The 13,718-nt window shown below is 44.4% G+C and overlaps 1 protein-coding gene across 2 annotated transcripts in view; it reads right to left on the bottom strand.

The window, feature by feature from the left end:
• Positions 1–13,718, bottom strand: part of GADL1 (glutamate decarboxylase like 1) — a 134,164-nt gene that overhangs the window by 82,893 nt on the left and 37,553 nt on the right. For both annotated transcript variants that reach the window (XM_032459372.1, XM_032459373.1), the window contains exons 6-9: positions 13,396–13,511; positions 6,789–6,868; positions 6,612–6,666; positions 1,775–1,891 (exon numbers count right to left, since the gene is read on the bottom strand). In XM_032459372.1, the coding sequence (XP_032315263.1) occupies positions 1,775–1,891; positions 6,612–6,666; positions 6,789–6,868; positions 13,396–13,511 (368 nt within the window). The remainder of the gene's footprint in view (positions 1–1,774; positions 1,892–6,611; positions 6,667–6,788; positions 6,869–13,395; positions 13,512–13,718) is intronic.

Genomic DNA, 13,718 nt, shown 5'->3' with positions numbered 1-13,718 from the left:
TTTTTATCTTTAAAATTAATCAACTACCTGTGGTATATAAAGTTTCTTCAAGAGAAGTTACATGCTCCTGCATAAAATTTTATGAATTGAACTGATGTCTGCGACATGAGAGGCTAAGTGAGCACTGTATATGTCAGAGCTGGTTTCTGTAACAGGCAAGATGAACTGTTGTCAAATTTAACCTAATAGTACAGACATTCGACTAGATGCCTCTTATGTGCAAATAGAATAATTTGTGTGGCTTCAATCTTTCCTGATAAGAGTGTTTTCTTCCAAAATTCAACTTTTGATTTTTTTTTTTAAGGAAGTCTAGAGAGGTTTTCATTCAGACCTTAAACATTACAATTCTCTCTATGCCCCATAAATCTCTTAACATCATTCCTAGTTTGGGAAACTGCGGTAGCTACTCTGTTTTACATAAACTATATAATCCATATTTGATGTTTCTTTTATGAGAGTAGAATTTTTAAGTAAAACTGCTGATATATTTGATTTTTGCCCCTATTTCCACAGTCACAAAAGTACTCACTTCACATTATCTTTTAGGATGTAACATATTATTATGCTTCTAAGTTCCATAAAAATCAGTAAGATATAAGTTGAAATGTGGACAGATACAACACTACAATCCCATTTGAAGAAGTCACAAATAATCTACCTGATGTATACGAGGAGAGACTGTGACTCACGTGAGCTTAATATCACCACAGCTGCTTTTACTAAATATTAGCTTACATTTAATGAAAGCCTCGAGTGGCTGAAAAGTCCTCTCCATATTATCTCATGGACACTTTACCCTGGAGGCATAAAGTCACCCAAACTATAAAATTATGTGTAGGTATATCCCCCAAATGCTCAGTTACCATCTGTTCAGCACGTCAAAAACATTGTCCTTTCTTTCCTGATAAGGAGGACACGAACCACTCACTCGGCAGAGGAAAGTTCCCTCTTTAAGTCTCATCCGCGTTTTCAACAGTGCCTTCTACTGGGTCAACATCAAACTCATTGACTCCTGGTTTCACACACACACACACATACACACACCAAGCCAAAACGCTCAACAGGCATTCATCACTGGCTGAATTTAACTTTTTAACCCTGAATGAGTAGAATTTTAAGAGTTACTTTTAATTGAGGAAAAATTTACTGAGAACAACCCCAGGACCTACAAAATTAACTGGAAGAAAAAAAAGCCAACTCTTTACCTTAGAAAATTGTAAAGAATATAAATTATTCCAATCCCTCTCAAACAGTTATCTATGATAGATCCAGATAAAACCTGTTTTAATTACAGTGCAATTAAGTTATGTTTAATTTTTGCATTTTCCAGCTGACTGGAATCACAGAATTTTAGAGCTGGAAGGCACTTCATTGACCGTGGCAGTCATTTTCCTCTTTACACATGAAACCAAAGCCCAAAGGGCTGGGATCACAATGAAAAAGAGGTGGGTTAGAATCCAAAATCAGCCTCTCGACTCTACAGTCTCAAATGTGTCCCTCACACCATGTTGCTTCAGGGACCGAAGACGTGATTCCTGAGAGAAGAGGCAATTAGGTAAAACTTGGAAACCTACAACAAAACGCGCATCAAGCCTTGGGATCTTCTTTATTACCTTACAGGAAATGACGTACCTACTTCCCCTGGTTGGAAACATACGTTGAGATAATAGGAGTCGGGGACCTGACAGTTGGTCCCAAGAATATGAGAAACTTCCCACCAAAGCTGCCAGAAGGCTGGAAAGCGAACCAGACGTGCGCACTTGGGTGCACTTACGTCCACGTGGAGCCAGAGGCCGTGCTGCTCACAGACGTCAGCTATCTCATCCAGAGGGTCAAAGGCCCCCAGCACCGTCGTCCCCGCGGTGGCACAGACGAGGAACGGCGCCGCGCCCTGTGTGAAGGACCACACGGGAGGAGGTTAGGGATTGTCATCGTCACCGCTAAGTCTGTGCCAAGCCAGGTCGATAAACAAAAGGGTTACCCACACAGACGTTTACTTGGCTTCTTTGGGGATAAGCATTAATTCAGTGAGTGTCTTTAACCAGATCCATCATCTGGCCACCAGTCATTATGAACAGGCTAAGGGACAGAACGGGCCCTGACAGCAGGGTTCCCCTGCCCCAGCTCCACGAGCGCCCCGGGCCTTGTTCACCCTTGTTTTCTTTCTTAGCCTCTCCTGCTCTGTGGGTGCCCCAGGGACACAGTCAATACCCTCAACAGCAATGGCGCACGGGCCTTCTGTGTGATTCCAGGCTCCTTCCCGGGGAGATGCACGGGGGCCTCCCCCATCAGCAGCATCACTCTTCTCCAAAATGAGAAGGAACAGGATGGGAAGACAGGCAGCCAGCGCCAGGGGCAAACCACGCAGGCCTGTCTGCTTGTCACTTGGGAAGTAAGTGCAGTGACAAGACAAGGCATGTGCTCAGGTACAAATTTGGCATCAGAGGGGACGTAGTAGCTTCACTGGGATGCGCTCCCCTGAACAGGTGCCTGCCTCAACAGACAGTCATTAGAATGTGCTGGAAACAAGCCCCTGTGTCCTTTCTGCTGCGGCTGTTCCTCCTCACACAGCTGGGGGCTGCATCCTGCAGAGAGAGCAGGTGCCGCGGGAGACGGGCAGGAGAGGGAGAAGGTGGGAATCCGCGCAGAGATGAATGGCGACCCCAGCCAAGCCAGCCAGGCATGCGGGCCCCACCAGGGGTTCTGGCACCAGGCAAGGGAGAGCACATGAGTTGGGGTTTTTAAGAGCCACCCCAACTTCATGGCAGAGGTGTGGCTCTCTGTGGAAGTGCCTTGAGGGGGAGATTTGCAGACAAAGAAGGGGTCAGGGGAGCAAGCAGAATCCTGATCCCAGAGCACCAGGAGTAAGTGACCAGAACGCTTACTGCCCATCGGTCATTTTACCTCCATTTAGGATGGAGTCATTTTCCCATTGTCAGCTTTATCTTGAAGGGCACTTGTTCTTGCAATCTATCTTTATGTCTCATTAAGTGTCAGGGGTGTTCAGTTTGAACTGGATTCATTCCAGGCTAGTTGACCTCTGACAGAAAGAAGTTATTTCTCAATGGAAAGTGGGGCAAAGCAAGGATGCTTGATCCACATTTCTAAGCTGAGATGCACAGGAATGAAGCAATGGTCCACAATGAATCCATTTGCCATTTGGGGAGGTGGGTGTGACACATGGAACCCAGTCCACCAACCCCTAGTAGGTGATAGAGCCCTGGGAACCACAGGCTTGGGGACTCCTTCTCTGTACTCAACTACCAATGGATTATGTCTTTAACACGTCCCTGACCTAGAAGAAATGAGACCAAATTTACAGCAATCATTAAGGGCAATAGAAAAAGTAATTCACTAAAACCATTGAAGGTGTCTTGAATGGTTGGGCTTGCCTTGTCAATGATATGACATCCTGAAAACTGTGAGAAGATATCTATGCAAGCTCTTACAGCCCATTAATGAGTTTTCCTCACCCCTTTAACAATCTGGGTATAAATATAAGACCCAGGAATTAAAACTTTTGTAATCTGGATTTAACCTCCTGGCTTCCCCCCTTTTCTCATATCTCATACTATTGATGAGAGAATTCAGTGGAAACTGTGTTGCCAATGAGCCGTATTCCCTAAGAAAGTTTTGTCGTTTTAGACACTCGTGTACAAAAATACTTCCCATTATTCAGTGTTTATACTAGTTTTATCTTTTTTAGAAGCACTTTAGAACTTCTGATGCTTCTGTGGGTTTCACCATCTTTGCAATGGCATGAAGGTGAAGGTGATGGCTCAACAGGTTTTCTAACAGATTGTGGTTGGCCCAGGAGTTAAATCCCAGCAGGGAAAAAAAAAAAAGTTGATGTACTATTTCCTTTATCTGTAACAGTATGAGTTAAAGCTTGGGAAAAACAAAACAAAACAAAAAAAAACTAGGTCTGAAGCTACTGAGAAAAAGAAACTAGTCTTCGGGTGTCAGTATCTCAGAATGCACGCAAGCTTTGTCCTGAGTGGCTCTAGGCTCGAGTGGCAGCTGACTTGAAAGGCAACCGAGGCGGCACACAACTTCCAGCCCCACTGCCCCACTTTCTAATGTGCCTAAAACAATTTTCACTTTTTCAAAATTTCTCTTTTCAAGTTGTCAACTTTAGGCGAGGTCGGTTTCATGTGCTTTCATTGTCAAAGCAAACAAAAATTTGAAGGATGAGAAATAACGACGGCAGTGAAGTGGAGTTCTTAATGACAGAGGAAAACAAAAGGCTGGGCTATCTTTCAGGAGGCTCGGCACTGACTCACTATTCTGAAAATTGGTAAATAAGAGGAAAGAATAAAATGTTTATCCTGTCTTGCTCGTTCAGACTGTTTCCTTAGGGAAACCACACAGGAATGCGGGAACACAAATATTCATGGTACTATGTCTGCTGCTGAGTGGATAAGAAACAAGAATGAATGAAAACACTGCCTAATGAAATAATGGGTCTAGAGAATGATGACAAATGGCAGCAAAACCCATGCGGTGAGAGGTAGATGCTGAGCTCTGTGATAGACGCACTGATGATACTATCACGAAAAGGCTCCAGATGTCTCCTAACTGAAGGACAGCATTCCCCTCCGTCCCCAGATGCCTTCCTGGTAAAAAATTCCAACCCGAATCACATTGTGTCTCGATATCTAACCATCAAATTACAGTAAACATGGAGAACAAGTGGGGAGGTACAACGGGAAGGAGCACTTAGTCCCAAATTCTGGATGGAATCGACAAAATCCACAGTGTGGAAAACTCTGCAAGACAAAGGCCCTGGTTTCTTCAACAGGTCAATTGTGGGGGTGGGGGAAGAAGGGGAAAGGTATAGATTAGAAAAAATCTATGTGATAAATCAACCAAATGCAACACATGGACATTACATGAATCCTTATTCAGATAAGCTTTTTTTTAATAGCAATGGGAGAAATTTTAATACAGAGTGAATATTAGATGATATTAAGAAATTATTCTTTCTTATAATGATTTTATGTTGTTTTTTTTTTTTTAAGGAGAGAGTACATATCTTTTCAGATATACTGAACTATTTATAGATCAAATGATAGGATGTGTGGGATATGCCTCAAGCGAACCTAGTGGTGGCGGGAGGAGACGGCGTGTAGATAATACAGAAAGGAGCTTGAGGTAACGATTGCTGAAGTTGCATGACAGGTGCATGGAATCTCATTATGTTAGTTTCATATTTATTTGAAATTTTCCATGATGAAAAGTTTAAAACTCAAGAAAGAAAGAAGGGAGGGAGAGAGAAAGGTGGGAGGGGCAGAAAAAAAGGAAAGAAAGAAAAGAAAAGAAAAAAGAACAGAAGAGAAGAGAAAGAAAAGAAAGGAGAGGAGGGGGAAGAACAAGCATTAATGACAAAGTTCTTTTTAGCAGGAACTTCTGTAGGAAAAGATAAAACTTGATTTTGAAAAAAAGGGATAAAACTAGACGGTGATATCTAGGCTTCACAGCAGAACGAACAGATTGTAACATAGAATTCTACCCAAGAGATAAAGAAATCTGATCATCTGTATCACCACACAACTATCAAATCCACTTATCAATGGAATGTTTTTTTAAATGTAGATCTAGGGACACACAGCTGAAGCCAGTACCTCTGCAACAGAGGCAGAATTGTTAAGAACAGAATTTCAAGCAAGTTCAGAGATCTAGCATGCTTCAGAAAGCTGGATTTTATGGAAAAAAAATTTTAAATATAAAGAGTAAAATAACAGAGCTATAATATTACAACTTAACAAATAAAAATAAAAGAACCCGTCTTTCCTAGAGTGTCAAGCCCTCTGAGGAGAGATATACTTATATCCCAGCTTTTGAACAGTCACCTCTGACGTTGCTGCCTATTGGGAAATTACGGGAGAAGGGTCTGAAGCCCCAACAGTGGTGGGGACCGTGGTGGGATGAGGGGGAGTCAGTGGAGTAGCCACACCTAATCTAGCAGGCTTTTGGTCCAAGAAGCAAGATGGCCAGCACCAAGACAATAATTACACACCTAAAAGCAGATGTCCAGGCCAGGACTCGCCATCCCCAGCAATGGACATGTCACCTTTAATGCATCCTGGCAGCCAAGGGACAGAGGGTCCTCTGCCTGAGCGGAAACACTGGACCCAGACCCAACAGGGATGATGCCTGGGGATGGGCTTTGGGTAGAGACAGCCTGGGAGGACAGTTTGATCAAGACATCAGGAGTCGTCCTGAGCGCAGCCCCCAGAGCCAGTGGGTCTGGCCTGCAGGATCCTCAGTCGGGAGCTCTGTGGGAGTGTGGACGCTGGGGCCCTGCTGCAGAGGCTGGGTTCATCCTCTGAGGCTAATTCTAGGCAAGAATCCTGAAGGCAGTGATGTCAGTGTTCTAAGAGGCTCCGGCCACTGGGGAGTGAGAACATCCAAGAATCTCCACAGATCGTGCCCAGCCAAGCCCCCGGAAATAGCACCTCCATACACGAGCCCCCTGCTTAGCTCTAACGGGCTCTCCTCGCTTTCCTGCATGTAGAACGGGCCTGGCTGCTTGCCCCGCATCCTCCCCCTTGCTCCCGGACACACGTGCACATCTTCTCTCCCTCCCCCTCCTCCTCCTCCCCTCTCACCTCTTTCTTGGCTTGGCAGACTTGCTTCTCCAGTTCCTCAGGTATCATCTTACCTCTAAAAGACACAGTTGAGGCGTCCAGTTACATTCAGTAGTGAACAGACACTGGTGCTGCTGTTTTAAAGGTATGACTATCCCCCCTCACTCCCACCAGGCTTCCGGTTCCGATCACCATTACCTTTCATCTGTTTCCACAAAGCAAACGTTCTCAGTGCCAATCCCAAGAAATGAGGCTGCCTTCTTCATGGAGTAATGACACTAAATGAAAAGAGGCAAGGGGAGAGAGAAGACATGAAAACATAGCATGAAAAAAGGATGCTTCTTATCTATCTGGGTGTAAGTCAGATGGGTGAGCCCAGTCTTTGGGATATTATTGCATAAAAGAAAAAGAAAGTAATAATTTAATGGAGCTCCTTTGCATAGTGGTTGAAAATATTGATTTTGGTTTGGGTCAGAGAAGCCAGGATTTAATTCCAAGTTTTCCCAGTTATAGCTATGAAATCTGGAGCAAATAATGCACACCTGCCACTACCCTATGATCCAGCAATCCCACCTAGGCATATATCCAGAGAAAGGTCTAATTTGAAAAGATACACACACCTCAATGTTCACAGCAGCAGTATTTACAATATCCAAGACATGGAAACCACCTAAGTGTTGACTGACAGATGGCTGGATAAAGAAGTTGTGCTATATATCTATGATGGAATACCACTCAGCCATAAAAAAGGATGAACTGTCTGCCATTTGCAGCAACATGGATGGACCTAGAGATCGACATACTAAGTGAAGTAAGTCAGACAGAGAAAGACAGGTATCATATGATATCACTTACATGTGGAATCTAAAAAAAAAAAAAAAATACAAATAATTTATTCTCCAAGACTCAGTTTCTTAATCTATAAAGCTGGCCATGTCAACGCCTTTTCTATCGGCTTGTCACAGAGTTAAAAGGGTTAATATCTGTAAAGAGCTCAGCATAGAGCTGACATACGGAACAAACTCGGTCATTGGAGGCTCTTGTTTTCCTTAACATTGAGAATAGTTTCTCTTGATGCTACTAATAAGACTCAGCATTAATGGAAGCAGAACCTAGCCCACTGCTGACTCAGAACCCTCTCAGGAGGGAGCAAGACGCTGTCTCAAATACTGTGATCACGTACCACAGAAGAATCCAATTATTTTCAAGAGGAAATAATGGGTTAGAAATGCTGATCAGACACTTGACCCATCTTGCTTAATACTGAGTGTAAGGCTAAAATTAGACACGCAGGAATGTGGCTAAAATCACAATCACAAAAGTAATAATAATTTATGGACACACACTATAGGGTACAGCCCTGGCAGGAATGAGGCTAAGAGCTGGCTTTGGAATTGGTTGGGGTCAGAGAAGACAGGATTTAATTCCAAGTTTGGAATTAGGTCCAGTCTATTTCTCACTGGCAAGTAGTAGTATGTAATTTTAGATTGTTGAGTCTTTTCCCCCTACTACATAAAACCTATAAAATAATTAACATTCCAACATTGGAGATGTCACTCTTTATACATTAGTGGGGACAGGTGGTCAATTAATTCTTTTTCATGCCAGAAAAAAATGAAAGTGCTAAAGGACATTATTGTACCAAAGAACCTGAGTAATTTAATTTGCAGATATGAATACATTAAAAAAGTAGTCATGCCGTCACACTTAACTTGATATATTCCCTCAAATGTGGCAATTTTTTCCCTCTTTTGTCAAGAGAGTTTTATTGGGAACTCTTTTTTTTTTTTTTTAACTCTGTAAAAATAAATGCAGAAGTAACACCATCAGGAAAAAAAAATGAAACTATCCTAAATAATTAATTTCCAAATATCAAATAGGACACATTCAAAATGCCTGTAGGATGCATTCATTTCGGGTTATTACGAGAACTTATGCATACTGAAGGGTAAAAATGCACATGAGAACATAATTAATTCTCTGCTTGTGACATCAGCCCACCAGAACTAAGGACACAGCTAAGGCAAATTATTTCTCACCAGTCTGGGGGCACTGGCACCAAAAGCTATGGATTTCACAATGATAAATCGTAGCCTCCCGTCTGACATCTGCCCGTCAGGAAAACCACACTGCTTTGCCCTGAGAAATAGCCAAATACTGCCAACCCAATGGATCTGCTGAATAAAAACCTTGTAATCAGAATAAGAATAGCTTCCATGGAGCTATCTTTGGGTATGGCAGGGCCAAGGAGAGTCCAATGTCAATCAGAAATGGAAAGGAACAGAGTAAAAACAAAAAAGTTTGCAAAACTGAAGTCTAAACATCTGAAAGCATCAGAGGAAAAATGCCCCGGAAGGAGGGGGAAAAAAAAAATGGAGCCATGCTCCCGACATGCTGAGTAGTTTCAGGAAAGGAAAAACCTAGAAGGCTGGAGTTGAGAAGTAACAGCTGCATTTAGAAACAAGCTGTACCTGCTCCCATCACTGGCAGAAGATAAGTCAGTTCTTCTAAGACCCAACCTCCCCCTGGCTTTCGCTGGTCCACAGAGATGCACGCATCTCAGCGGGTGTTCACGTCTACAAAGATGAAACAGCCGCGGCCCACATGAAAGACAGAACTGCACTGAAGCCTTCCCTCCTGGCGCCAGCAGGGATTTCTTCTGTGACCCCGCGTTTCCCAGTGAATCACTCCTTTCTCCTCCTGGGGAGTGCGTTCAGGACCTTGTGCATGCTAAGCATGCGCTCTGCCCCCTGAGCTATACCCTCCTGTCTCGGAGTCCTTCTGATGCTGACTAGTTTGATGCTCACATTAGCTCCGGGTGGTGGGGAGGGCGGGAAATAAAGAAAGGAATGGACAGGGACTTTTCTAGGAGCACCCAGCTGGGTCACTCCCTAAAGAAGCAGAGCCGGAACCCAGGTGAACTCTTCATGCTCTGCCCGCCTTCCTGAGAAGCACCTGGTCGCCTGTGACTGCGGCAGGGACGTCCAAACCCAGGGCAGCCTCACCAGGAGAGCTGGGCCACGAATAGGGTGGAGTGTTTTATAGGAAAAAAAAAAAGAAAAAAAGTCTGCAGAGGTCACATCCAGGTTGTATTTTTTCTCAGATGTTTTGTTTTATGGTCATGACGACTGAGATATTTTTTGCCCGGGTTTTAGATGCCAGACAGAGAGAATTTGTAGTGCTTATTGTGTTGTCTCCTAACTTGCAAACAGACCAAATGAGTGAGACGAGGGGGAGCCTAACTGCGGGGCTGGCACAGCCTGGGCCCTTCGGCTGACTGAAGTACACTTTTGTTTGACTGAGGGACATTAAAGCACAAAAAAAGAAAAAAAAAAAGGCACCTCAGGTGCAAAATTTAAGTAGGCGTGGCCCTGAGATACGTCCCCTAAACGTCTCACCTGCCTCCTGCCGACTCCATCCTGCCAGAAAGGAACTTGGACAATTGACAGTTACTGGCCTGGGAGGAAAAAGGGTTTCTCTTCTCCCCAGCTGTTTAGTGGCAGACTTTATGTTAATTCCCAAAATGATGTCTATAAAGTTAAGGAATTCATCTCCAGCTGCTCATCAAGCCACAAATGTTCTATTACTTTTCTCCGTAAGTGCCCTTCTCTTTGGCTCTTGTCTGGCCTGGAGAGGCTACCTTGGATGTGCTGGCAGTTCAGGGACCTCTGACATGATCTTCCGGGTCTCCACCAGCAGCTGAATTACCGCTGGAAACCTGAGGTGTGCGCAAAGCACCTTGAGCAGTTGGTAGGTGTGCATGTTCTGCGTTGGATGGTGTGAGGCAGAGAGGGAGTAACTACCCTGGTTCTTCAGGGGCTGCGTAAACACTGGAAACGTAAAGCCACAAAACAAAACAACCTGGGGACATAACCAGGGGGCCGTGGGCCAATGCCAGAAAGACAGTCAAGGAGGTAGAGCAGAAAAATTAGCATAGGGGTTTAGCATTATTCAGGAAACACAGACTACATCAATTCTTTTTTTTTTTTCTAACTAAGTAATGAATTGATTTGTTGTAAACAGTGGCAAAGAGGTCACTAAAATATGAATTAAAATAATACCAACGCCACAACCTGTGTCTCCTCCGCAGAGCAGGGGGAGGAATGCACTATAAAGAGGGGGCTGGGTGGATGGGGTCATGTCTACATAGTCAAGGCTGCAGTATGTTCAGAGTCATGGAGTTTTTCTGTGGCATTCACTTTGTTATGGACTGAATGTTTGTGTCCCCTCAAAATTAAGCCATGTGTTTAACCCCTAGCCTGCAGTGGGATGGGATTGGGTGTATTAGGGCACGAGGGTGAGACTCTCATGGGATAAGCGCCCTTGTGAGAAAACGAAGCCAGATCTCACTCTGCCCACAAGCAAGGCCCTGTGAGCACACAGAGGTCTAGGTGCCAGGAAGGGGGCTCTCACCAGACACTCAGTCTTCCAGCACCTTGATCTTGGACGTCCCCACCTCCAGAACTGGGAGAAATACACGTCTGTTGTTTATCTCACCTACTCTGTTTTTCGCAATAGCAGCTCAAACAGACTGAGACACACATTTAGTTCTTGGTTTGCTGGCCCCATCTTCTGCTGGCATTGCCGTTAGCCAAGGCATACAGTTTGCTTTTTTTTTTTTTTTTTTGCATATTTATTTCCACCGGAGGTTTTAAAAACTACTTTGTTCTGGTTTCACAACTGCATGAGGTTTCCATTTCTTTTCACTCCCAGTCTGCCAGCTACACCCGTGTTACCAATATTCCCCGGCATAACCTTCATTCTAGGCTTGTGTAGAATTTCTTCCCCCCTTCCAGGGCAATTATTCCAGAAAAGAACTCTGGTAAATTTTAAACCAAATGAAGATTAAAAAAGGCCAAAGTGAAAGCACTGAGCTGATAGCAGGACCCCTACTTGATCCATTTTCCTAGGCGTGGAAATGGCATTTCACGTGCAGAAAGGACTCTGCATTCTTGATGCATGGGTACATTTTCTCAGGCTGAAATTCCAAGGCTTGGAGCCCAGAGCAGGAAACTCTATCCCACAGCAATCCCAGATACCCAAGTTGCTTCCCTTTTCCCCAGATGTCCACATTCCCAAACATTCTTCTCTTCCTACAGAAAGAATGTCTCATAAGGAAGAGCCTGGGTAGCTGAATTTAGAATCTCAGACTAGATGACCCCTCCCAGATGTCTCCCAGCACGCAATGCCCACTTTGCACTTAGCAGGTAAACTATCCAGATGTCAGGCAGGACAGGAGGAGAACTTAGGGGTGGTCAGGTTCCTGCACAGTTTATACTTTTGCAGTAATAAAGTAACTTTGCTCTTGAAAAAAAGTAACAGGTACAGGAAAATCCAGCTGCAATGAACAGAGGATGGTCGGATTTTGCCTGCCTCACCTGTTTGACAGGGCACCTAGGATGACTGCAGAAGGTACAGAAGCTAGACTCTTCCTGCCAGGGGTGAGGGGAAGACATAGCAGTGGGATGGACAGGGGTACCCACTGGAATCACAAAAACAGGAAAGAAAAAGAAAAGGCATCTATTCCAAGTAAGACTGCATTTAAGCCGTGCCGTCCAGTCTCCCCACATTATTATAACTGGGTCATTCCCTCCTTCTCCTACTGAGAGCTAACATTTTTGCCCAACTATTATGTGCCAGATGCTAGCCGGCACGCTCCAACTCATTCAGTCTTTGCAGCAACCCACTCATCAGTGATAACTAGGCTCATGTGGCTGCTGGGTTGTTTAACTGGCCCTGACTTTTCAGTGCTCCTGGTGCCAATCCCTTCTCCAGGTGACTTTGCAGCCAGTCTCCTTAAGAGGCGAAGTCTCTTTTCCCACTCCTTGGATCTGAGTTCCTGAGACAGACTTTACCAAGAAAATGAGGTAGAAATGGCAACGTGCCGGTTCTGAGCCTTAGGACTCAAGTGGCCCAGTGCGTTTCCATGCTGTTTTTCACCTGCATCATTGCCATGACAACACACCTGGACTAGCCTGCTGGAGGATGAGAGACTCATGGAGCATCACTGGAGTCATCCCTGCCCAGCCACTCCTAGGTCAACCATCAGCCAGCCAAGCACTAGACACATAGGGCGCCCAACCAAGAAGAGCAGAACGGCCCAGCTATCCCCCAATTTGTAAGTAATCATATCTAGCTAGAGTTCTATGCCACTGGGTTTTAGGGTAGACACAAGAGCTAACGAATACACTCATTTTTGTGCATTAGGAAACTGAAACACAGAGGAGTTAATCAACCTACCCAGGGTCACTCAGATAGTAAGTAGTGGAGACAGAAATTGATTCCAGGCAGCCTAGCTCAAAGCCAGGGCCCTTATCCACAATCGGACCTCCTACTGCAGTGGAGAGCAGAACAGGGGAGTGTGTGTGTGTGATAGTTCACTGGTACCAAATATCTCCCCTTCCTCTGGGAAAGCCCTTGTATTAGCCATTTAAAGCAATCAACTTTACAAGGAAATATGAGAAGACATGGCTGGTATGAGTAGCAATCATCTAAGCTCTAATAAGTAAGACATTCAAAGAAGAGATTCATAGAGACAGACAGCACTTTCAAATTAAACGTTGCAGACTCTAAATTGTAAGTAAAGGTGATGTACAAAATTGGATGGCCAGGGGTTACAATATCAAACCCATCAGGATTTCCTTCAGAACGAAACACGACGTTGTACTCAGGCAGGCACACACATGGATTACTCACACACAGATAGGATGAGAGCATGGAGGAGCCCCCACTCACACAAGCCCTCTTCGATAGCGCGTTCATTCTCAGAAAATCTGTATCTCGTACCAAAAATGATTATTTTTACCTCTGCTGATGTGAAAAGGATTAATCTTGGCAAGCCAGACAGCCCCTTTTCCTTAATGTCAGGACAGAATTTATATCTAGCTAAATTCATGGCGTACATGTTGGACACTGAACCACCTGCAAAAACAAAATTGAAATGGCATGTTTACAGCATGAAGTCACTGTTTCCTAAGTGCCAGCTACAGTGGGAGCTTGGGTGAGTGTGGCTGTCCTAGTCTAATGACAAATCACTGTCAAAATCACCCCAGCACCGCCCCCATCCTCATCTCCAATTCCAGCAGCACTCAGCCTTGGCCGAGAGAGAAGTTTTGGTCTCTTCTCTCA

Source organism: Camelus ferus, chromosome 17 (genome assembly GCF_009834535.1).
Source record: "Camelus ferus isolate YT-003-E chromosome 17, BCGSAC_Cfer_1.0, whole genome shotgun sequence".
NCBI lineage: Eukaryota > Metazoa > Chordata > Mammalia > Artiodactyla > Camelidae > Camelus > Camelus ferus.
The sequence above is the reverse complement of the archived record's forward strand: the minus strand, read 5'-3'. Positions and strand labels throughout refer to the sequence as shown.